At 47.1% G+C, this 21972-nt stretch overlaps 1 protein-coding gene across 1 annotated transcript in view; it reads right to left on the reverse strand.

Moving 5' to 3' along the window:
• DOCK5 (dedicator of cytokinesis 5) overlaps positions 1–21972 on the reverse strand; it is a 76968-nt gene that overhangs the window by 38244 nt on the left and 16752 nt on the right. The window contains exons 3-19 of the mRNA XM_027701952.1: positions 15763–15803; positions 14828–14883; positions 13976–14072; positions 10369–10517; positions 9599–9734; positions 9317–9474; positions 8486–8567; positions 7922–8051; positions 6877–6949; positions 5453–5595; positions 4676–4801; positions 3973–4097; positions 3773–3871; positions 2631–2703; positions 1517–1620; positions 997–1189; positions 1–214 (exon numbers count right to left, since the gene is read on the reverse strand). The exon at positions 1–214 is cut by the window's left edge and continues 25 nt beyond it. Coding sequence (XP_027557753.1) covers positions 1–214; positions 997–1189; positions 1517–1620; positions 2631–2703; positions 3773–3871; positions 3973–4097; positions 4676–4801; positions 5453–5595; positions 6877–6949; positions 7922–8051; positions 8486–8567; positions 9317–9474; positions 9599–9734; positions 10369–10517; positions 13976–14072; positions 14828–14883; positions 15763–15803 — 1999 coding nt within the window. The remainder of the gene's footprint in view (positions 215–996; positions 1190–1516; positions 1621–2630; positions 2704–3772; positions 3872–3972; positions 4098–4675; positions 4802–5452; positions 5596–6876; positions 6950–7921; positions 8052–8485; positions 8568–9316; positions 9475–9598; positions 9735–10368; positions 10518–13975; positions 14073–14827; positions 14884–15762; positions 15804–21972) is intronic.

The raw sequence follows: 21972 nt of genomic DNA on the forward strand, positions 1-21972 counted from the left end.
GATTCCCCTGGAACTGCCCTCCCAGCCCCTTTTTGGGCACAGCACAGCCCCAACCCTTCAAGGTCAACCACCTGAGCTTGTGCAACAACAAAGGAGACCCAAATCCCTGGGAATACCTTCACAATCTCCCCTCCTTCCACCTCCATGAGCTTCCTGAGGTTGTGGGCGATGTTCTGGGAGTTGGAGCGCCAGTTCAACAAACCCAGCAGGTCAACTGGCAAGGGCACAACAACGGCAGCAATTAGCAATTCCAACCCCCCCCCAGCTGACTTAAGGGCTGCAGAACGAGTCTAGAGGTTATTTTTAGCAGCAGTGTAAGAGGAAAAGTCACCCTGATGCACAGAATGTTACCTGGAGGTGGTTCCTCTGTCGTGGCGAGGAAGGGAAGTTTTGCTATAAAAGGAAACCTCGGTGCAGCCCTGACAACACGAGGCATTTGGAGGCAGTTCTGCAGGTTTCTCACTCACTCAGAGGAGGTGTCTCAAGCCAGGGATTTTATCAGAGTGCATGGCTTAGCCCAAGAGCCTTCCAGAGCTACTGGAAGTCTCCCATCATCTCCCAGCACACGCTGCACTCGTTCCCATCTGCACATCCCTTCGTTCTGACCCCTCTGGCAGCATGAAAAGCAGAGTTAATGTACAACAGCAGCCTGGAGAGCTCAGTTCTAATTGCTGCTCTCTTAATAGCAGAGAAGATAATTAACCTGAAACATTCACAATGCTGAGAGAACACACACACTGTCACTGGGAGGTGCCGTTTCTCCACAAGGATTTAACAGGGGGAGTTTGGATACAACATTCACGGGATGTGGTTGCCAGTGGCTGCACAAACACCTCTGTAGCTTGTACTGGTAATGTGATGCCAACAATGGGCTGCCACTAACAACCAAAACAGCAAAATTAAAGCTCAAGCACTGTGCCCACCCATCCTGCACTGCCAAAACATCTGGGTGAAGAAAATGCCCTCTTTGCTTCAAACCCCCAGCGCAGGACGTACCATTCTGGGTGAGTTTGGTGGAGCAGATCACAGTGGCGATCTGGAAGCTGTCCTTTGTGCTGTCTTTCGTGGGGGTGAAGTTGGCCAGGTGGTGCAGGTTCTTCCCTGAAGGAGCCTCCCTCTCCTCCATCTCCGTTTTGGTGCAAGGAAGACTCAAATAGCTTTTGGCATCTTCCATTTTCTTGTTATCGCCCTGTGGGTCGAGCGCAGCAGAGAGAAGGGTTATCTCACACTGAGCACACTCATCTGACCTCCTGCACTTCTCAGCTGCAGCCAAACTTCAACACAATGGATTTGAAACACTTTTTAATCTCTGGAATTGTTTGGGCCTTGCACTTCAGGGAATAAGTTGCCCGTGCAGCCAAAGGACTAAGACAGACTAAGATACTTTCAGAGATCCAAACCACAGAGTTCAGGAGGGTCTCCCCTCACCACCCACACACTTTGTAGCTGGGAAAATCAGCCAAGAGAGTGTTTTGATCAGTCAGACAAAAGGCAAGGCTGCCAATGCCCAGGTTACCTTGTAAACAATCAGGTTGTGTTTGCCATCCTGCAGCGTTGTCCCGTCTGCGTTCATCAGCTTCACAAAGCCCACGCCAAAAGCTCTCTCAGACCTATCCCTGGCTGCAAACACCAGGAGAAATCTTTGTTAGGAATTGCCTTGTTTATGTGCATACCATCCACAGTGCAGCTCTCTATCTAAGGCAGCAGCTTTTTTATTTATTAGGATCTCAAGGCACTTCCCAGGTACCTGCAGCTACACAAACATCCCCTTTGCAGCATCTCTCACCACACCAGTTCAGTGCTTGATTGTGCTGATGGATGGACACATTAATGGTTGGACTCCATCATCTCAGAGGTCTTTTCCAACCTTAATGATTCAATGATTCCATGAAACACAACTGCAGAGACATTTTGGTCGGGATTTTGCACCTCTGTTTGTCAGGAATGGATGTGGAAGTCTGTGCATCTCCCAGAGGATTTTCTGGAGAGCCTTTCAAGGGCTTACTCTCACGTTGTTGATCTTGTTTCAGGGCTCTGAAATTGTCTGATGAAACTTCTGGCTCTCATTTTCTCATTAAGCCTCTCATTCACCTGAGTAAAAATCCTCCTACAGGAAGACCATTAGAAGCCCACCAAGCCTTGCACTGAATTTTGTCAAGGCCTTGATATAAATTAAAACCAACACCACGCACTGAGAAGCCAGAGCAATAATAAGCACTGATAACTGTCTTTTAAGGGGGTCATCATGCTGCTCCTTCTCTAATTTCAGTTTTAGAACAGCGCCAGCACCAAACCCACACGGTGAAAAATCTGAGTTATTTTGCTTCTGGCTTCCAAAAAAATCCACAATTATTCAATCCTGAATAATTCACTTTAAACCCAAAGCCATTCAGAACACGCAGCAACGTTCACCTGACAGGATTTTATGTCCATATAAACAGCTTTAGGTTGGAAATATTGCATTATTAGCATGGAAACCATCAGCTGGAGAAGCTCTTCTCAGTCAAGTAAGAAGAGCTCCTGGAAATAAGTAGAAATGAGGAACGAGCAGAAAAAGAGCCACACTTGTGGTGGACGCTCAGGAAATCCCCAGGAGGGTGGGAAGAGCACAGACCATTCCTGGTACTCACATTCCTGGGACGAGCGGTGACGGAAAGTGAACCTCAGATGGCACCGACTGACCTCTTCTATGGCAATGGCCACCTGCACAGGGGACAGCAGGGACATGCAGCACCTTTCCCCACCTCCTGAGGTTTTACAGGACACTCAGGGATTGAGGTACCTTCTGATTTTAAACCAGTTCTGGTTGAAATCAGTCCCGTTTGATCTTTATTGATGAGCTGGATGAGGGGATGGAGTGAACCACGGGCAAATCTGATGACACCAAGCTGGGGGGAGTGTGGATCTGCTGGAGGGCAGGAGGGCTCTGCAGAGGGACCTGGACAGGTTGGATCCATGGGCTGATTCCAATGGGATGAGGTTCAACCAGGCCAAGGGCGGGTCCTGCCCTTTGGCCACAACAACCCCCTGCAGCCCCACGGGCTGGGACAGAGTGGGGGGACAGAAAGGGCCCTGGGGGGACTAAATGACAGCAGCTGAACATGAGCCAGGGGGAACCAGGGGGGCAAGAGGCCAATGGAGCCTGGCCTGGCTCAGGAATAGTGTGGCAGCAGGAGCAGGGCAGGGATTGTGCCCCTGCCCTGGGCACTGGGGAGGCCACAGCTCGAGTGCTGTGCCCAGCTCTGGGCCCTCAGGTTGGGAAGGATGTTGAGGGGCTGGAGCAGGGGCAGAGAAGGGCAACGAGGCTGGGGAAGGGTGTGGAGCACAAGTGCTGTGAGGAGCAGCTGAGGGAGCTGGGGGGGCTCAGCCTGGACAGGAGGAAGCTCAGGGGAGACCTTCTCACTCTCTGCAACTCCCTGACAGGAGGGGGGAGCCGGGGGTCAGGCTCTGCTCCCAGGAACCAGCAGTAGGACAAGAGGGGGCAGCTTAAGGCTGTGCCAGGGCAGGTTTAGGTTGGACATGGGGAAGAAATTCTTCCCAGAGAGAGGGATCAGCCCTTGGAATGGGCTGCCCAGGGAGGGGGTGGAGTCCCCGTCCCTGGAGGTGTTTAAGCAGAGCCTGGATGTGGCATCAGTGCCATGGTGGGGGTGACAAGGTGGGGTTGGGTCACAGGTTGGACTCGATGATCTCAGAGGTCTTTTCCAACCTGGCTGACTCCGTGTTTTTGTGATTCCACCCCAAGGAAGCAGGACAGGGACTGAGCCCCTCGTACCTTCACGGTCTCGTACCAGCAGGGCTGCTTGACCTGGTAATAAACCACGGATTTGTACTCGGAGACACCTTCATAACCAGCCCCAGGATGGATGGCTTTCTTTGGACAAAAACACACAGGGAAGGGGGGGAGGAAAAGGTGAGCTCTGGAATGAGAGCAGGGAGGATTTGGGGTCATGCAGCTGTCGGAGGCCCCGGTACCTCCTGCAGGTTTCCATCCTCGTCGTGCACAGACATGGTGACTTCCACATTCTTGGGGGTTTTCTTCTTCCCTTTGTCAAACTCCCCTTGGATCAGGGTGACGTAGATGTCGTTCCGAACGTCACCTGGAATCCAGAAAGTTCCATGAGGGTTTTCCTCACCCAGTTTTCCAGGTGGACATTTCACATCCCTGGGGACCACGTTACCCTCATCTTCTCCTCAGCCTTTGGGTAATTCACAGAATCACCAATATTGTGATTATTATATATTCTATAATTCACAGAATATTGGAAGGGACCTTTAATGACACCCAACATCCCACCATTTCACCTCCATCTCAAATTACACAAAATCCTTTTAAATGAACCATTTTCCGTTTTATAAACCCCTTGTCCTTATGTATTTTTTTAAAAATAACGAGCTCTACAGGGCTAAATCCACTTAGAATGGGTTATACAGGGTCAAACCTACATGCAACAAAAATGCCTCTGACTAAAAAGACACTTTATACCAAAAAACTATCATTTTTCTATCAGAAAGGAAACTCATGCTTTCAATTCTTTTGACAAAACTAATTAAAAATTGCCTGGAAATGTGAAGAACAATAAAAAGTTTTCTGACAGCTTCGAAATAAATCTTTTTATAGCAGAAATTCTAGAATTTTAACTGGCTCTTTCCATCTGCAAAGGGACAGGGGACCTACCAGGAAGGACAATCTCAGGGAATCCCATTTTCCGAGCCACAGCAGTTGATCTGTCTACAAGGTGGGAGAAATCCTTCTGAACCTGAGCCAGATCCCCAGGGAGCAGCTTCAGGGAGACCCAAAGACCTAAGAAAAGGAAGATAACACTTGTTTACTGCCAAAAAAAAAAGAAAAGGAAAAAAGGTACAAACCCATGAATTTTAAGCCCGTGTTTATAAAAACCTGTTTCTTCCTGTGACCTTCCTGCAACAATTCCTTAAATATCTCAAGCTGGTTCTTTCCTGCCCAGTTCTGCATCTCCCTAATGCTGAGTGAGACTTTACTGGGCAAGAAGATGCTCTGAACTAAAACACAAACTTTTTGAGGTGAATCCTGAGTGTATCTGAGCAAAGGCCACACACACACAGGGAAGGGTAGAAGGATCCTGAATAATTCAGTTTAAACCCAAAGCCATTCAGGTTTGGGTTTAAGCTGAACATTCACCTGGCAGGAATGTTCACCTGACAGGATTTTATAAACCATATAAACCATTTTGGGTTAGAAATATTGCATTATTAGCAGGGAACCATCAGCTGGAGAAGCTCTTCTCAGTCAAGTAAGAAGAGCTTCTGGGTTAGATCCACATGTGCAGGGTGACAACCACTACAAAGAACACAGGCTTGGCTCAGGGAAGGGATCAAACTCCCCCAGGCCCTGATCTCTGGACTTCCACAAAGCATTTATCTCCTCAGCAAGCAGGAGAACCCTTCCCCAGCCCAGTTTCTCCCAGGGCTGTACCTTGGCCTTTGTGATTCACCTCCTTGGCAGCGATGACTTTGTTGAAGACCGAGGTGAGGGGCTCGTTCTCCCCTATCACATGGGATGTGATCAGGGGGGACATGATCAGCTGCCTCTGCCTGATGTAGGTCTCCATGGCAATCCTAAATCAGAGAGCAGACATCAACCTGGACAAGAAAAGGCTGTTTTCCAGGAAAATGTGGGTTTTTTAAAGGATTCCCTGTGGATTTTTACTTCTTCACCTGCACAAAGCCATGGGAAGCACATTTAAACTCTCAAGCCAGGAAGGACATCAGGCTTAGGATGAGTAACACTAAGCTGAGCCCTGATTTCAGCTGTACCTGAGGCCATGCAGATTAATTAGTGGTAAAGTAACAGAATTAATGACTGCTGTGATATCACAAGTGATGAACCTCTCCCTAGTCACAGACACATCTATTGAGCTTTGGATCTTGAACCTGACTTCACTCCTGTACCCACACCAGCAATAATGAGACACAAAATTGTGTTCTTCACAGGTTGAGGTGTCCAGCTGTGCATTCAAACTCAGCCTCATTAGAGCAGAAGGAAAATGGGGGAAAAACCCCAAACCAACCAAACAAAAAATCCCAAAACAAACGAAACCCCCAACAAACAAAACCGAAACACAAACGAAGACCCCAAACAAAAAAAACCTCCGAGCAAACAGAGAAAAATAACAAACAAAAATAAACCCCAAACCAAACAAAAACCCCAAAACCTCCCAAACAAAGAAACAAAAAAACCCAACCATAAAGTATCAGATTGACATTATTCTGCAAAGGAAAAGCCATCCTTCCAGGCCCTGAAAATACCTTGTAATAACATCTGGCTGCAGCACTTGCACTGCTATATTTAGGACTGTAACAACATGGCTGGGGCTACCCAAACAAGCTCCATTTCAGTGCCTGGAATGTGCCAAAAAAGTGAGCAGGAATGCAGAACTCACTGGGCTTTCTGGGAAAAATCCCTTCCCTCCCACCCTCTGACCCTTGCAGGGAAATCTGGAGAGGGAAGAGGCAGAGGTCCCACCCAGCAGGGACAGGATGTGTCTCTGTGCTCAGGTGTTTCTGAAATTCTTGCCTCTCACCCCTCAAACAGTTTGGAAACCACCTCCCCCAGGTCTCCCAACCATTATTTTGCACCCTGCTCTCCTTTCTTCCCTCCCAGGGAGAAATTCCAGCTGATTGCCAGAACTCCCCGAGCAATCCAGCCTGTCATGGGCACACAGAGAGGAGAACAAAGGCTGCAGGAGACTGACACAAACCTTCCCCTTCCAAGAGCTGGCTCCTGATCTATTTGCAGAGCCCTTGGGGCAGTGCCAGGCCCCCAGACAGATCTGTCCTCCTGCAGAGGACAATGGCTTTAATAAGGCAGAGCTGTGACCCCTGGAGCCAAGTACTTACTGCTGGAAGGGGATAAAATGCTGCTTCTCCTCGTCATCCACCTTGCCATGGATGATGTCAGTTATGTCCATCACTGCAACGACAGCAGAGCAGCACTTACTGCTCAAGAACACCCAGAGAGCTCTGCCCTTCACCCAGAGCTCTGCCCTTCATGATGGAAACAACAATGGGCTCATTTGGGGCCAGTGTCACCCCTGACAAGGGCTCTGAGCAACCTGGCCCTGGTGGAAGGTGTCCCTGGGGGGGCTTTAAGGTCTCTTCCAGCCCCAACCACTCTGGGATTCTCAGCAGAGAGCACCACCCTCATCTGAACTTCTCAAAAAGTTCACTGATCAGCAAGTCAGTGAGTGTGAATATGTGATAAAAACCAGGTAAGGGCTCAGGGCTTTCACAGCAGAGAAATTACATTTATAATCAAATGCTATTATTGCTTATTTAGTTTGTTTTCCACCACAAATTTCAAGTCTTTTCCCAGGAGATCACAGGAATCAAAGAGGAACTGGGCATCTCATTCTGTAAAACCTCCAGCCTTATCCCTCGAGCCCCGAGGAGAAAATCCCTCCTGGATAAAGCCCTGATAAAGCTGCTGCACTGGGGTTTTTATTCACATAAAAATTGTTGGGGTTTTTAATTCACATAAAAAACACATATACTGGTTGAAAAACATACAAAGCTTTATAGAACCAAGTTAAGCTACATTCCTTTTAACAAAAAAAACATACAAAGCTTTATCAAACCAAGTTAAGCTATATTCCTTTGAACAAACATAATAAATATGCATATAAAATAAAACCTTTTTTCATTCAAATTTTAAAAAAATAATTAAAACTTCCAGTTATCTTTGCAGGAGGTGACAAAAGTGAGCAGTGACAGCATTTCATCCTCCTGGACAACCTTCATTAGAGGTCTCAGAGGGGACTATTTATAGCTGGGCAGCAGCAGAGATGCTGACTCTGGTGGGTCCCAGCACAGAATTCCCAGTTCCCAGCCCTCTGTCCCAGTCCCTGGGCCATGGAAGGCTCTCCATGGGGTCCCTCTGTCCTACCTGCCACCCCAAAGGGCCTCCTGAGCCCACAGGTGTGCTTCTTGCCATCCTTGAGCTCCATGTGCCCCACCCTGACGATCTGACACACCAGGCTGATCTTGGGTCTGATCAGGTCAGAGCTGCTCAGGTCCTGGAGATAAATTGAAATAAAATGATCTCAAAATCTGCTTCACGGATGGAAGGGAAGGCAGAGAGAGCAGGACACTCTGGGAGACTGAAAAGGTGAAAATTGTGGCCTCCAGGGCCTAAAGGGAGCCCTGAAGGTCCTTGTAGGACCTCAAGGGAACCTGCAAGGAAGGTGCAGAGACATTTATGGTGCCAGGACACAGGGAATGGTTCCCACTGCCAGAGGGCAGGGACAGATGGGATATTGGGAATTAATGGATGGAGAAGCCCTGGCACAGGTTGCCCAGAGAAGCTGTGGCTGCCCCATCCCTGGAAGTGCCCAAAGCCAAGGTTGGAACAACCTGGGATAGTGGGAGGTGTCCCAGCCCATCACTGAGTGACCTTTTTGATCCCTTCCAACCCAAAGCATTCCATGATTCCCTGATGCTCTGAACTCACAGTGAACACTGCCTGCAGGTTATTTAGCTTCTCAATTTCTTTGGGCATCCCGTTACTGCCCCAACGAACCAGGTAATTCTCACTGCAAATAAAGGGGGGAAAAAAAGAAATTTAAATAAATCGACACCTGGTATTCCCAGTTCCTGGCAGAAGCTGGAAAGAGTTTTGATCTTTTGAGAATATTTGAAGAATTCTGCCCAAATCTTTTATCCCAAGATGACTCTGAGGGGAATTTTGATCCTTTGGGAATATTTGAAGAATTCTGCCCAAATCTTTTATCCCAAAATGACTCTGAGGTGACTCATTTCAGAGGGTGAGGGCACATTGTGAGCACTCCCATCTGCTTCCCTGTGTAATTCCAGCTGCATTTCCACACCTGATAACTTAGTGGTGGAGACAGAGTGTTCCTGACACAGACTTGCTTCCCTGATAAAGTTCTTTACATCCTCCCTACCAACACAAAATTCCCAGCTCTTAGATGTGACCCTGCACTGCCTGGACAGCAAACATCAGGTATGGACATGATTTACTAGGAAACAATTAATCAAATGCCTCCAGCCTTGGGAAAATTGAGAATAGAAAAAGACAATCTGGGGTTTTGGGTGATGTGGCTCAGAAATGGATCTCAGCTTTAAGGGGGGGAGTCAGAACCTTGACTTCCCATCTCAGCTGAAATTAATTCCCAATTAATCAGAATTAATTTCACCCCACTGGGGCAGCAACCACAGAACTGAAAAAAACTTCTCTGCTGGATTTTCTTTTCTAACCTCTCCTGGCTTCTTTAAAAGGACCACCACGATGATTAAATCACCTCTTAAAAACAGTCCCTACCTGATGAATTGGGAGAGATCAGGGTCGTAGAGGCTCATTAACAGCTCGGCATCTTCCCCAATGTTGCAGACAAAGTTCTTGAAGTTCACATACAGGCTGTAGGTGTGGGTGGAGTTGAAGATTGGCTGCCCCCTGAGGTCCAAACTCTGCTGCAGGGACTGCAAGGGACGGGAACATTCCCATGAAAAACAAACCCCCAGAGGAATTCGGTCGTGCTGCCAAAGGAGCACAAATGCACAAACACAGCGGGCACCAGGGACTTGGAGAGGACAGGAGAGGCACCTTCTCCTCCTGGATCCTCTCATCAATCCTTTTGGAGGCAGTTTCGTGGGCCTTGAAGAGGGAGATGGTGCTGGTCTCATCTGGGTCCAGGATGTTCCCGTTGTCGTCTCGCACCACCAGGTCCAAGCCCAGGATCCTGAGCAGCACAGGGGACAAGAGGGGAATTTTGGTTCACTTTGGGAGCAGCAAAGGGGGCTTCAAGAGCACAAATTAACAGGGAACTCAATTCCAGGATGGCATCTCCCTCATTCTTGCTTGCAGGGCTTTGTTTCAGAAGGTGGACGTGTAGCTACCATGCTGATTATTATTCTTTGCCACAAGCTTTCTTCTTAATTGACTTATTTGACTTGAATCAAGTCTGACAGGCAGATAAATGAGCTCTGGAGACAGTCCCTGTTCTGTGCAAACCAGTGAGAGCTGGAGTTCTGGTGGCCAACAGAATCCTGTTCCTCAGTTGCTGATAAAGCAAATTATTTCACCACCAGCAGCCAAACCCTGGCTCCAGCCAACCAGGAACAAATTGTTCTCCCTGGGAAATGCCATCAAATGCCAGATTTATGCAGAATTAAGACAGGTGAGGCTTCCTGCCAAGTCCAAGAGATCTCTGGTAAACCCACCTGCCAGGCAGTCCCACCCTGGTGGGCACTCCAAGCTGCCATCATCACCTTTCCAAGGGAAAAATCCAACCTAATTCAGCATGTGGTCACTCCCACTGTGCATTTCCTGGGGTTTGGGATTCCCCCTGCCCTCCAGGCAGAGTTTGGATTTACCTGTTGCCATAGTCAATCTTGGCAGTGACTTTCTTCTTGAGCTCAGCCAGTTCATCCTTGGGAAGGGTCCCTGAGAGGATCTGGGACCTCCACTCTATGAGGCTGTAGGTCAGCTGCTGCACGTGCCTGAACTGGCTTGTCTTGTTGTTCTGCAGGAAAAAAGGGACAATTTTAAACAAGAAAAGCCCAAAACTACTGAGCTCAATCAGCTCAGAACTGTCCCCAGCTACAGAACCCCACAAGTTGTATTTAACCACAAATACCTGAGAAACAGGCACTGGGTGATCCTGCAAGATGAGACCCCAGGAATGAATTCTCCAGTGCTTTGCACAGCCAAGGTTTAAGTGTCTTTAAGATCTTTAAGTGTCTTTAAGGGCTTCACCTTTCCCCAGGACATTTTTTTTTTCAGAAAAAACCCATGGACTAAAAATAGGCTTCTGGTGTTTTCCAGCACTTCAAAAGTGCTCTGCTGGGGAATTTTATGTACAGGGCAGAGAGAGGATGTTGAGTGACCACAAGTGTGTTCTAGTAGATTTGAGACAGGAATGCCAACTTAATAGAGAATCATAGAATGTCCTGAGCTGGAAGGGACCCACAAGGATCATCCATCCAACCCCTGGCCCTGCACAGACACCCCAACAATCCCAGACCCACAAAGATCATCCATCCAACCCCAACAATCCCACCCTGGGATGAGAGAGTTGTCCAAAAGCTCTTTGAGCTCTGTCAGGTTTGGGGGGCTGTGACCAAACCCTGGGGAGAATATAGAAAGAACAAATATTCAGTGCCCAACCACTCCCAGAGGAAACAACCTTTCCCTAATATCCAGCTGAACCCCCTCCTGACCCATGATCTTGGCCCATCCCATGTTTTCACACCCCACCCCAGCTGTAGCTGCTCAGAACCACGTCAGGGGTTGCCCAAAAATGCTCTAAAACAATCAGCTGAGTGGATCCTCCCGTTTGCATTTTCCTCTCTGCTGGGAGAGCAGCAGCTGTAATTACACAGCACTGACTGAACAGGACATCAAAAACTCCTGCTGAAGAGTTTCCTCCTGCCATCCCTGCTGTTATCAGCCTTAATTAACAAAAATACTTCTCCTGCTGGTTCCACCCTGACAAAATCACTCCCATCTCTGCACCTTGTTCCTACAGTTCCAAGCTCCAAAGCTGTAATTAAAACATGGATGGGTGTGTGCAAACCTACCCTCTTTGGAGCTTGGAGAAGTAAATAAGCTTTTAAAAGTGTCAGACAAAATATTAAACCATTAAAAACATTTAAACCATTAAAAAAGGGAGTCCAGGCCTCCTCCTCCTCTCTTTGCCACCTGGGATGACTCTGAGTGCCAAGAGCAGCTCATTTTCCCAGGGAAGGGCCACAAACTGGAAGTTTCTGGGACAATGATTATGGTTATTCAGCTCCAAAATGACCTTTCAAGAGGTTTTTGGCTCCATCCCATCCCCAGCCAGTGGGAACTGGCCAGTGGTTCCTTGCTGGTCTTGACTGGGCTGTGACTGCAGCAGAGCTGGTAATTTTTAACTACAAACCCCAACTGCTCCCCCCCAGCAGAAAGGGAACCTCAGCTCAATGATTTCCCCATTCTCACCTCTGCAAATAACATGAATGATTAATTAAATTACGTGAATGATGAATTAAATTACATGAATGATATAAATCACTCATATTTCCCCCCAAATCTGAAGGGAGTTATAAACAACCATCTTCCTCTTGATTTGGGTGACAGAGGCTACAAGAGGTTTGAGTTGCTACAGGGAGGATATCAGATCTATTTAATAAACAAAGAGATCTATTTAATAAACAAAGAAAAAAAGGTTGTCCTTGCATAAAAATACTTGCAAGGAAAAGGCAATTTGTGTGGGTTTTTAGGGCAATACAGAACAGACCTCAATGTGCCATCAGCTAAAGCTGAGTTATCTCCCCACCTAATTCCTATTAACCAAATCAAGTTAAAAACCCTCCCTCATTTTTATATTTATTTTGCAGTGGAGATAAACCCACTGCTGTAATGAAACCCACAGGAATTGAAGAAGTGAAATTAAATGCTGCCAAAGGAAAAAAAAATCCCCTCACGTTTCCTTTTTCTCCTCAAATACCTCCTTCCTCCTTTAGCCTTTTATTTTTTTTATTCTTTTAATACACACTGCAGGGGAAAATAAAACAAACTCAAATCCATTTCAAACCACAACATTTTCCAAGCCTATTTTAGGACTTATATCGGTGAAGCACAAGAACATGAAAGATTTCTGCTCTTCAAAAAAAAAATAGATTCTGAGGCTACAATCCTAAAGTTATTCAGGAATAAAAAAAAAAGCCAGGAACAAAACTCTCTTTTCACACAGTAATTCCATCCCATCCAGCTTCTCATTAAATTAAGAGGGTGGAACAAATTCTTGTGGTTTCGTGGCACACAAACAAAATGAACTTTGTGGCCTGGTGAGGTTTCCAACAGGAAAACTTGCTGTGGGTGCACTCAGTGATTAGATTTAAACTCTCTCATCTTAATTAAAGCACATTCTGTGCAGGCCGAACTCGCTACTAATCGAAGAAAAGTCAAGTCTGAGTCTTTAATGTGCTTTAATAATCACCTTCAAAAGAAGGCAACTCCTGGGAGCTCTTTGAGAAGAAGAACCCACTTGAGGAAGCCCAAAAAATCCCTGTCCTGCCTTGGCTTGGGATGGAGTTGAGGTGACTCCATGAGGGCACTTTGGGGTGAGGATCAAGCAGTCTGTTAAATCCCTACAATCCTTCCAGGAAAACAGGGTTCAGGTGTGTTAAATAATTTCCATTATTTAAATAATTTCCATTATTTAAGAGGAAACTTTCCAGGAAACTTTTCCTGTTCCCTTTTCATCCCTTTTTATGATTAAAAAATGGAAGCTGAGGGATGGTACCACAAGAGAGGAGCCAGGAATCCTCTGGGAAACCAGATTTTCCTGCAGCTTCAGATCCACAAACCTCGAGCACACCTGGTTCAGGTGTGTTAAAACCTCCTGGTTTCCTGGCCAGCATTAGTTATGTTTAATGGTAATATCAGAGTTTTGATTTGGCTTGGAAAATATTCCAGGAATTACACATAGCCTGGATCTCAGCCAGGCTGCTCCAGGTTTGTGGATCTGGCCCTGAAGCCGCAGGGAAATCTGCTTTCCCAGAGGATTCCTGGCTCCTCTCTTGTGGTACCATCCCTCAGCCTCCATTTTTTAATCATAAAAAGGGATGAAAAGGGAACAGGAAAAAGTTTCCTGGAAAGTCACTCTTAAATAATGGAAATTTAGGAATTTCTACAGATGCTGGGGGAGCTTTTCTAGAGAGACACGAGTCCAGGGCAACCTGGTAGATGGCTCCAGGAATGGTTTGTAGCAAGGACAAATGAGTATAATTGACAATTAGCAGGAATTTTCTGCGTGTCATGCAGGAAGATGACAACCTCAGCTCTGCCATCCCACATCAGAGCACTTTTAGCCTCTCTCAACACCATTTTTACCTCAATGGAAGTGTTAAAACGCTGCTTTAAATCCCATTGCACGTGCTGTGAACAGCCCAAGCTCATCTCACCCGAGGTTTTGTGACAAAACTGAGGAAAACTCACCACGTACAACTTGTGCCAGATCACTGCCCACTCCCTCAGGGTGGAGGTGAGCTCCTGTCCCAGGGGTAACTCGCTTGGAATCACCGTTTCGTGTTGCCTGGAGGAAAAAAAAGGAGAAAACAGAAGAACAGAAGGAAGGTTTTACACTCAGGATTAAAACTTCGCGGTCAAACAGCCTTTTTTTTTTTTGATAAATAGGTAAAAGGAAGTTTCAGAGGGGATGATTTTCACACAGGATGGCAAGACTCTAAAGATCTTCTCCAGCACACACGTGCACGTTCATTATCCATTTTTAATCCAAGCTTCTTTCAGTCTTGTTATTCCCAATGTATCCATCCCAGAAAAAGAATAAACAGGGAGAAATTCAGTTTGGAAGAAGCACCACTTGCAATGGTAACAGTTACTTAACAAATAAAAATAAAATAGCACTTTGTAAAGCTTCTTCCTTTGTAACTGCTGTTTTCCTCTTGCTCTGACAACCAGAGACTGAGCTCTAGGAACTGAACCAGGAGTCATTTCCTTAAATGTTTTCCAAGACAGGAATCCTGCTGGGTCCTTGGCTGGGAGCAGGAGGCTGTTGTGACTTGCAGGAGTCCCCAGAGGAGCTCCACTGACCTGCCCCACTCCTAACTGGTCTAGCAGAGCTCCCTTAATCCTGCCAAGAGCCTCCTCACAACTGCTTGGGGATGGCAGTGCTCTGAAAAATGAAATTATGCAGCCCTGGAAGTCTGGCACAGGAGGCAAACCCTGCTCAGAGACAGAGCAGGAGTGTTTGTCACAACCACAGCTCCTGGAATTGGGTGTTTTGGGGTTTAAAGGGAATGGCATCCCTTGGTTTCACTGCTGACCTACCCCCGGTCCTTCACGATGGCCTCTTTCAAATGGATGTAGGTTTCTGGGAAAATGCCCTAAAAACAAACAGAGAAATCAGAGAAATCAATCACACCCTGGGTTAGGAGGGGACAAAAATACATTCAGCAGAAAGGAGGGGAAAAGGGTAAGAAATGTCCCAGCATCACAGGAAAAAAAGCCACTAAAGAGTCCACATATTTGATATTTGGCACCTCAGAGAAGGCAATTCTTTGTTTCCCTCTAATGACACCCATCTTCCTGCATGAAATGCTGTAAAGTCCTGCTAATTGTCAATTATACTCATTTGTCCTTGCTACAAAACATTCCTGGAGCCATCTGCCAGGTTGCCCTGGACTTGTGTCTCTCTAAAAAAGCTCCCCCAGCATCTGCAGAAATTCCCAAATTTCCATTATTTAAGAGCAACTTTCCAAGAAACTTTTTCTGTTCCCTTTTCATTCCTTTTTATGCCAAAAAAAAAATGGAAGCTGAGGGATGGTACCACAAGAGAGGAGCCAGGAATCCTCTGGGAAAGCAGATTTCCCTGCGGCTTCAGGGCCAGAGCCACAAACCTGGAGCAGCCTGGCTGAGATCCAGGCTATGTGTAATTCCTGGAATATTTTCCAAGCCAAATCAAAACTCTGATATTACCATTAAACATAACTAACTCCAGGTCCAAGAGCATAATAACAATAAAGCAATAAACTCGTGGATGCAGATGTGGAGCAGGTAATTTGGGGAGTTCAAGCTGCATTCCTCGTGATTCCAGAGGGGGAATATCCAGCTAATGGCTCTGAAACTTTGAGCTCAAGGGCATTTTTTCTGTCACTAAAGAAAAGGACACAATATTAAGACAAGAAATACAGCAGATTAGAGCACTGGATGGGGCCTGGCAAGGTGTGAGATGAAAATGAGAGGCATAAAAAGTGAGGTCGTACCTTCTTCGATTTATTTCGGAGGGTGTAGCCTCGGTACCAGCCTGGCAAAGGAACCAAAAATATTTATATTTATATCTAGATTTATATTTATATATTATTTATATTTATATCTAGATTTATATTTAAATTTAAATTTATATTTATATTTTATTTATATTTATATGTGTATTTTATTTATATTTATATTTACATTTATATTTATATCTATATTTATGGTTTTCTTGTCTACAGCAACGACACCCCAAGTGTAATTCTCACCACCTTTCCACAACCCCAATCTATTGATCTTCCAAGTTTGAGATCTTACTGCTCTGGAGACACCTCTGCTTTTTAGGGAAGAGCCTGAACTGCTTGTCCTGGCACAGATCCTGCTTATTAATATTATTTGATCAAGATCTAGAGAGTATAAGATAAAAATAACAGCTGTGATCCCCAGGACTCAGAAGGACGTGTCACTGAGGGGGACATTTCTTCTCTCTTTAGGGTCTGACCTGTATTTTCACAGAACCATGGAATGGTTTGGGTTGGAAGGGACCTTAAAACTCATCCAGTGCCACCCCCTGCCATGGGCAGGGACACCTTCCACCAGCCCAGGTTGCTCCAACCCTGAACACTTCCAGGGTGTTATTTTGATGTTAAAATCACAAAAATATAAACCTATTAAAAAAAAAGCTGAATTTCTTGCATCCTCAAGGGATCTTTGCTCAATGAGCAGAGAACAGAGAGGCAGAGCTGAGGGAAAGTCCTTGTCCCTTCTCCTCCAGCACCTCCAAACCAGTTGAGACCAGGGGGTGTTTCTCTTCCCCCTCCCCTGCACCCCTTGGCTGTGCCTGACCAAGCACCCTCTGCCAAGGGTTCCTCTCTTTGCCACGGCCAAGTTTCCATCCCCCTGAGTCCTCCTGAAGTTCCTGCCCCAAAAACAACAAATTAAACCCATGAGGAGAAGAACCTGCTCTGTTTTAAATGGCCACATCCCTCGGGTTGGGTCTCTCCCTGACCCTCAGCCAGGAAAACATCAAGACATTCCAACCTCAAGCCTCGCTGGGATCCCAACTCTCCACTACCCAAACTCCAAGTTTGGACTCTTTTCCTAAGGTTCCACCTGCCCAAAAACTAAACCCACAGACCCTCAGCAAGCACACAGGGACTATATATATATGGATTATAGTCCACAATATCCTCATGGATGGTGCTCAGAGTCAGCCAGACACCCCCCTGATCCCAGGGGATTATGTCCAGCTGAGTGGCAGCACCAAGAAGGCAAAGGGATTTAAGGGAATAATCAGGCAAAGAAGAGAAGAAGAGAGGAGGGGAGGCTGGTTTATTTGGGTTTTTCTTTGTTGGTGGGTTTTGTTGTTGTTCCCCTCCACCACCATTGATATATTTAGCAAAGAACCTCCCATGAAGAACCACAAATCTGAGACCCCCTGACTATAAATTAAGAGTTTAGAGTGGTTATATTTGTGTTTTGATGGGGTTTTTTTACGTGTATCTTGTTATATTTGGTCTTTTTTTCTTTTCAAGTGCAGCTTTGTCCCCTTTCTGCAGCAGTGAGAAGGCACCTCAACCACAGAAACTCCAATATTCCAGTAATAAGTCAGGAAGAAAGAAGAAATTCCATTCCTTGCACAGGATGAAAATAAGATTATACATTGCCCATGGACCCATGGATGAGGTACTGGATTAGGGATGAGAAGATTTAGGTTCTATTTTTATCTAAATTGTCATTAATTGAACAGTAAAGTCCAAGTTGCTCGGGGTGTGAGACAAAGCCCATGGAATTTGCCAGGAGTGTTTTCCCAGTGCTCTCAATTCCACCTGACACTTTCAGCCCCTCCACAGCACAACTTCCTCATATTTCAAGTGGCCTCTTGGCACTGAGCACATTCCTGTCAAATATTTTGCAATCATTGCATCAAACCCTGTTGTGTCTGATGATGCAAAACTCTTTCTGCAAGCACCTCGTGCCATTTTTTATCAGAATTCTGCTCCTGTTTTGAATAATCTTGCCCATCACTGGAACAGGAACAAGATCTTTTGCCAGTGGTTGACTGATGATATGATTTCTTCTTATTAAAAAAAAACCCAAAATGTGCCTAAGCTTTGGAGGAATGAGAGATTATTGAAGTGTTTGGGTATTTTCACCAAGTAGGGATGGGCTAAATGGAGAAAAGTTCTTCAGTTGATGATGATCCAGCAAATTGAAGCTCCTACAACAAACTTGGTTGAGACCACAACAAGAACACTGAGCTGGTAAAGAAATGTCCAAAAATTTGGGTGTTTTTCTTTTTTTTTTAAGGGATCAGGTCCTCACTTTTACCTTTCATTAAATGAATTTTATGCAGTGAGAAAATCTATGAAAAAATATTCCAATTGCAATGGTTTGATGCTCCAGGGTGGTGCAAGGTCAGGGGTTGAACCACAAGGTCCTTGTTCCTCCTGCAGAGCCCTGTCCTGTCTCACCCCACACACAGGGATTGCTTCACCCCCTCCAGGGCTCAGAGAAAAGGCTGAAACCAGGCAGAAATTCAGTGTAAAGTTATTTTCAGCAGGAGGAGAAAGCGAGGAGAACCACGGGATGTGAGCACACATTCCTTCTCCCCACAACTCGGCCATTTCCCACAGCTTCCCTGAAATAATAATAATAATAAATAATAAGAGTTTCCCCTAAACAGCAACGTCTCCTCCCAGCTCATCCTCAAGGACAGATTCCCAGAGAGTAAATCCTGCACTGAACCAGCCTCCAAAGCACTGGATGCAGCAAGTTTTCCTTCTTTCCTTGGATTTTGCAGCGTGTGCAGAGTCTCAAATATTTGGCAGAAGCTCACAGTGCATTATCTTGTTATTGAGTGGAACAAGGAATTCTGCTAAAATACCTTGTGCCCTTCCAGCACCTCACAGGCAGCCAGGGAAAGGAGGGGAAAAACAAAATAACAACCCTGGCTTTGCAGGTTCCAGTGCTAAGAGATCTAAACTAGCAAGGCCAAGCTGGGTTTATCTTAACCTAAGAAAACTGGTGACCTCCAGATTTTTGTGTGTAATAATTTCTGTGTATAATAATATGTGTTTCAAAGCACCAACACGTTTCAAAATGTGTTCACTGGATCACTCAGAGCAAAACACTGAATATGCACATCCAGAATCACAGAAAAGGTTGGAAAAGGTCCCTAAAATGATCGGACCTAAGTCAATTTAGGCCCTTCCCACTTAAAGCTCCACCCAAAGGCAGAGTGACACAGATGTCACTGGGCTGAAGGAATTCTGCACAGTCTGGACCCTGGAGTTCCTCAATTCCAACAGCTCCCAGGTGTCCCTCCATGGGTTGGGGTCACTGGCACAGGTTGCCCAGAGAAGCTGTGGCTGCCCCAAGATAACACCCTGGAAGTGTCCAAGGCCAGGCTGGACAGGGTTTGGAGCAACCTGGGCTAGTGGGAAGTGTCCTTGCCATGGCAGGGGTGGAACTGGAGGATTTTTGAGGTCCCTTCCAACCCAAACCATTCCAGGATTCTGTGGACTCCAGCTCATACTAGAAATAGTGGAGTCTTCAGTTCCAATCTCTCAGCCTGTGGTTTCTGATGACCATCCCCCTTTCATGTTGTGTCCTTTGTCCAGGCTGAAGTTGCCATTTCCAGGGATGTCACCCTGTGATGAATCCCAGGAAAGCTGCAGGATCCCAGCAATGTGGATCATCTGCCACGTTCATCAATCCCCCATCTCTTCTGGGCACCCACAATCCAAACCCAACTGCATCACTACACTCCCAGTCCAATCCCAACTGCATCACTGTCACTGGGACTCAGAAAACACGAGGCAAAGCACGTTTAGAACGTGGGAAAATACAGTTTTACTGACAGAAGTGCAAGGCCAGAGCCTCTCCCCAAATCCAGCCAACCTTCCTGCTCTGCTCTGCCCTGGGGGTGGCCTCACCTTGAGTCCTGAGGGCACTTTTGGGCACCACAACATAAGAAAGATCTAAAGCTGTTAGAGAGGGACACAAAGATGGGGAAGGGTCTGAAGGAGCCACACAAGGAGGGGCTGAGGGGAGACTCAGTGGGGTCTGAAGGGCAGCACCATCTCTGCTCTCTGGGAGCAGGGACAGGACCCTGGAATGGCTGGAGCTGTGCCAGGGAAGGTTCAGGTTGGATATTTGGGAAAGGTTCTTCCCCCAGAGGGTGGTTGGCACTGAACAGGCTCCAAACAGGGTTTGGTCACGGCTCCAAGGCTGCCAGAGCTCCAGGAGGGTTTGGACAACACTGTGGGACAGGGTGGGATTTTGGGGTGTCCGTGCAGGGCCAGCAGTTGTGCTCTGATCCTTGGGGGTCCCTTCCAGCTCAGGAATTCCACGCTTCCAAGGCCTTCCAGCCTTTGCCACAGCCCTCTACCTGCAGGCAGCGCGTGGGAGCACAGCTGAGCAGAGATTTTGCAATTCCAAGGTGTTTTCCCTCCTTGTGAAGCCATCAGGCAGCACAAGAGCAGCCCCTGAGGGTCGGTGAGACACCTCAGCCCCTGGCCAACCCAGCAGAGGTTTGGGCAGCACAGAGGCCTGTCCCAAACTGCAGCTTCTGCCGGCGCTTTAATTTGCTTTATTGCCCTTTCCTCTCCCCCAGGGGCTCAGCTCTATCAGTGTTGTGTCTCCAGTCCCCCGAGGGTCAGATAACATTTCTTGTTCACACCAAAACCCCAGCCCTGCTGCCTCCCTGCCAGGGGACAGACTGTGCACTTGGATCCCTCCAGACAGAGCAGGGCCAGCCCAAAATCCCACACAAAGAGCTCTCCTGGGAAGGCTCTTTGACACCCAGCTGAGGAAACCAGGAGGAGAAAGGAGGAACGTTCCAGGTGACCAACAACAACCCTGAGAACCTCCTGGTAACTCACAACAGATGCTGAGGTGGGGAATAACAGCTAAAGCAGGATTTTTCCAAGTGAAAACTTGAAAAGCTCCCCTGAATTCCCTAAGGAACGTCTGAGATAGCCCAGGGAACAGCCTTGGCCAGGAGCTGCAGGGACAACTCACACCCTGCTCAAAAAAGGGCCTCCTGGGGCATCTCTGAGCCTTTTCTTCCCGCAGAGCCTCCGCCCTGGTGGCATGGAAAGTTTTCCCTGGGTTGAGACTTGTGTACCCAGATAAGAACAGAGATTAGAGGAACAAAACCCTGGAGCTCTGTTGGCTGCTGGGGAGAACACCCCTCCTTCCAAAATCCAACCCACAGGGAGCTGGGAGAACAGCCCTCCTTCCAAAACACAATCCATGGGGAGCTGGGAGAACACCCCTCTGGGAGAACACCCCTCCTTCCAAAACACAATCCACAGGGAACTGGGAGAACACCTCTTATCCAAAACACAGCCCCCAGGGAGCTGGGAGAACACTCCTCCTCCAAAACACAACCCATGGTGAGCTGGGAGAACATCCCTCCTTCCAAACACAACCCACAAGCAGCTGGGAGAACACCCCTCCTTCCAAAACAGATCCCACAGGGAGCTGGGAGAACACCCCTCCTTCCAAAACAACCCAGGGGGAGCTGGGAGAACACCCCTCCTTCCAAAACAACCCACAGGGAGCTGGGAGAACACCCCTCCTTCCAAAACAATCCATGGGGAGCTGGGAGAACACCTCTCCTTCCAAAATCCAATGCACAGTGAGCTGGGAGAACATCCCTCCTTCCAAAACACAACCATGGGGAGCTAAGAGAACACCCCTCCTACAAAACAGATCCCACAGGGAGCTGGGAGAACACTCCTCCTTCCAAAATCCAACCCATGGGGAGCTGGGAGAACACCCCTCATCCAAAACAATCCATAGGGAGTTGGGAGAACACCCCTCTTCCAAAACACAATCCCCAGGGAGCTGGGAGAACAGCCCTCCTCCAAAACAATCCAGGGGGAGCTGGGAGAACACCCCTCTGGGAGAACACCCCTCCTTCTAAAACAATCCATGGGGAGCTAGGAGAACACCCCTCCTTCCAAAATCCAACCCATGGGGAGCTGGGAGAACACCCCTCTTCCAAAACAGAATCCACAGGGAGCTGGGAGAACAACCCTCCTTCCAAAACCCAATCCATGGGGAGCTGGAAACGGAGCCAAGAGCTGATGTCCCAAAAATTGGAGATGACAAGAGGCAAGAATTTCCTGCCAAGCAGAGTGAATATAGAACTGGGGGGTTTGAGATGGATTTATGGGGAATCAGAGCAGACCCACAGCAGAGTTCCCATC

The sequence above is a fragment of the Neopelma chrysocephalum genome, unplaced genomic scaffold (assembly GCF_003984885.1).
Source record: "Neopelma chrysocephalum unplaced genomic scaffold, ASM398488v2 Primary Assembly neopelma1_175, whole genome shotgun sequence".
Lineage (NCBI taxonomy): Eukaryota > Metazoa > Chordata > Aves > Passeriformes > Pipridae > Neopelma > Neopelma chrysocephalum.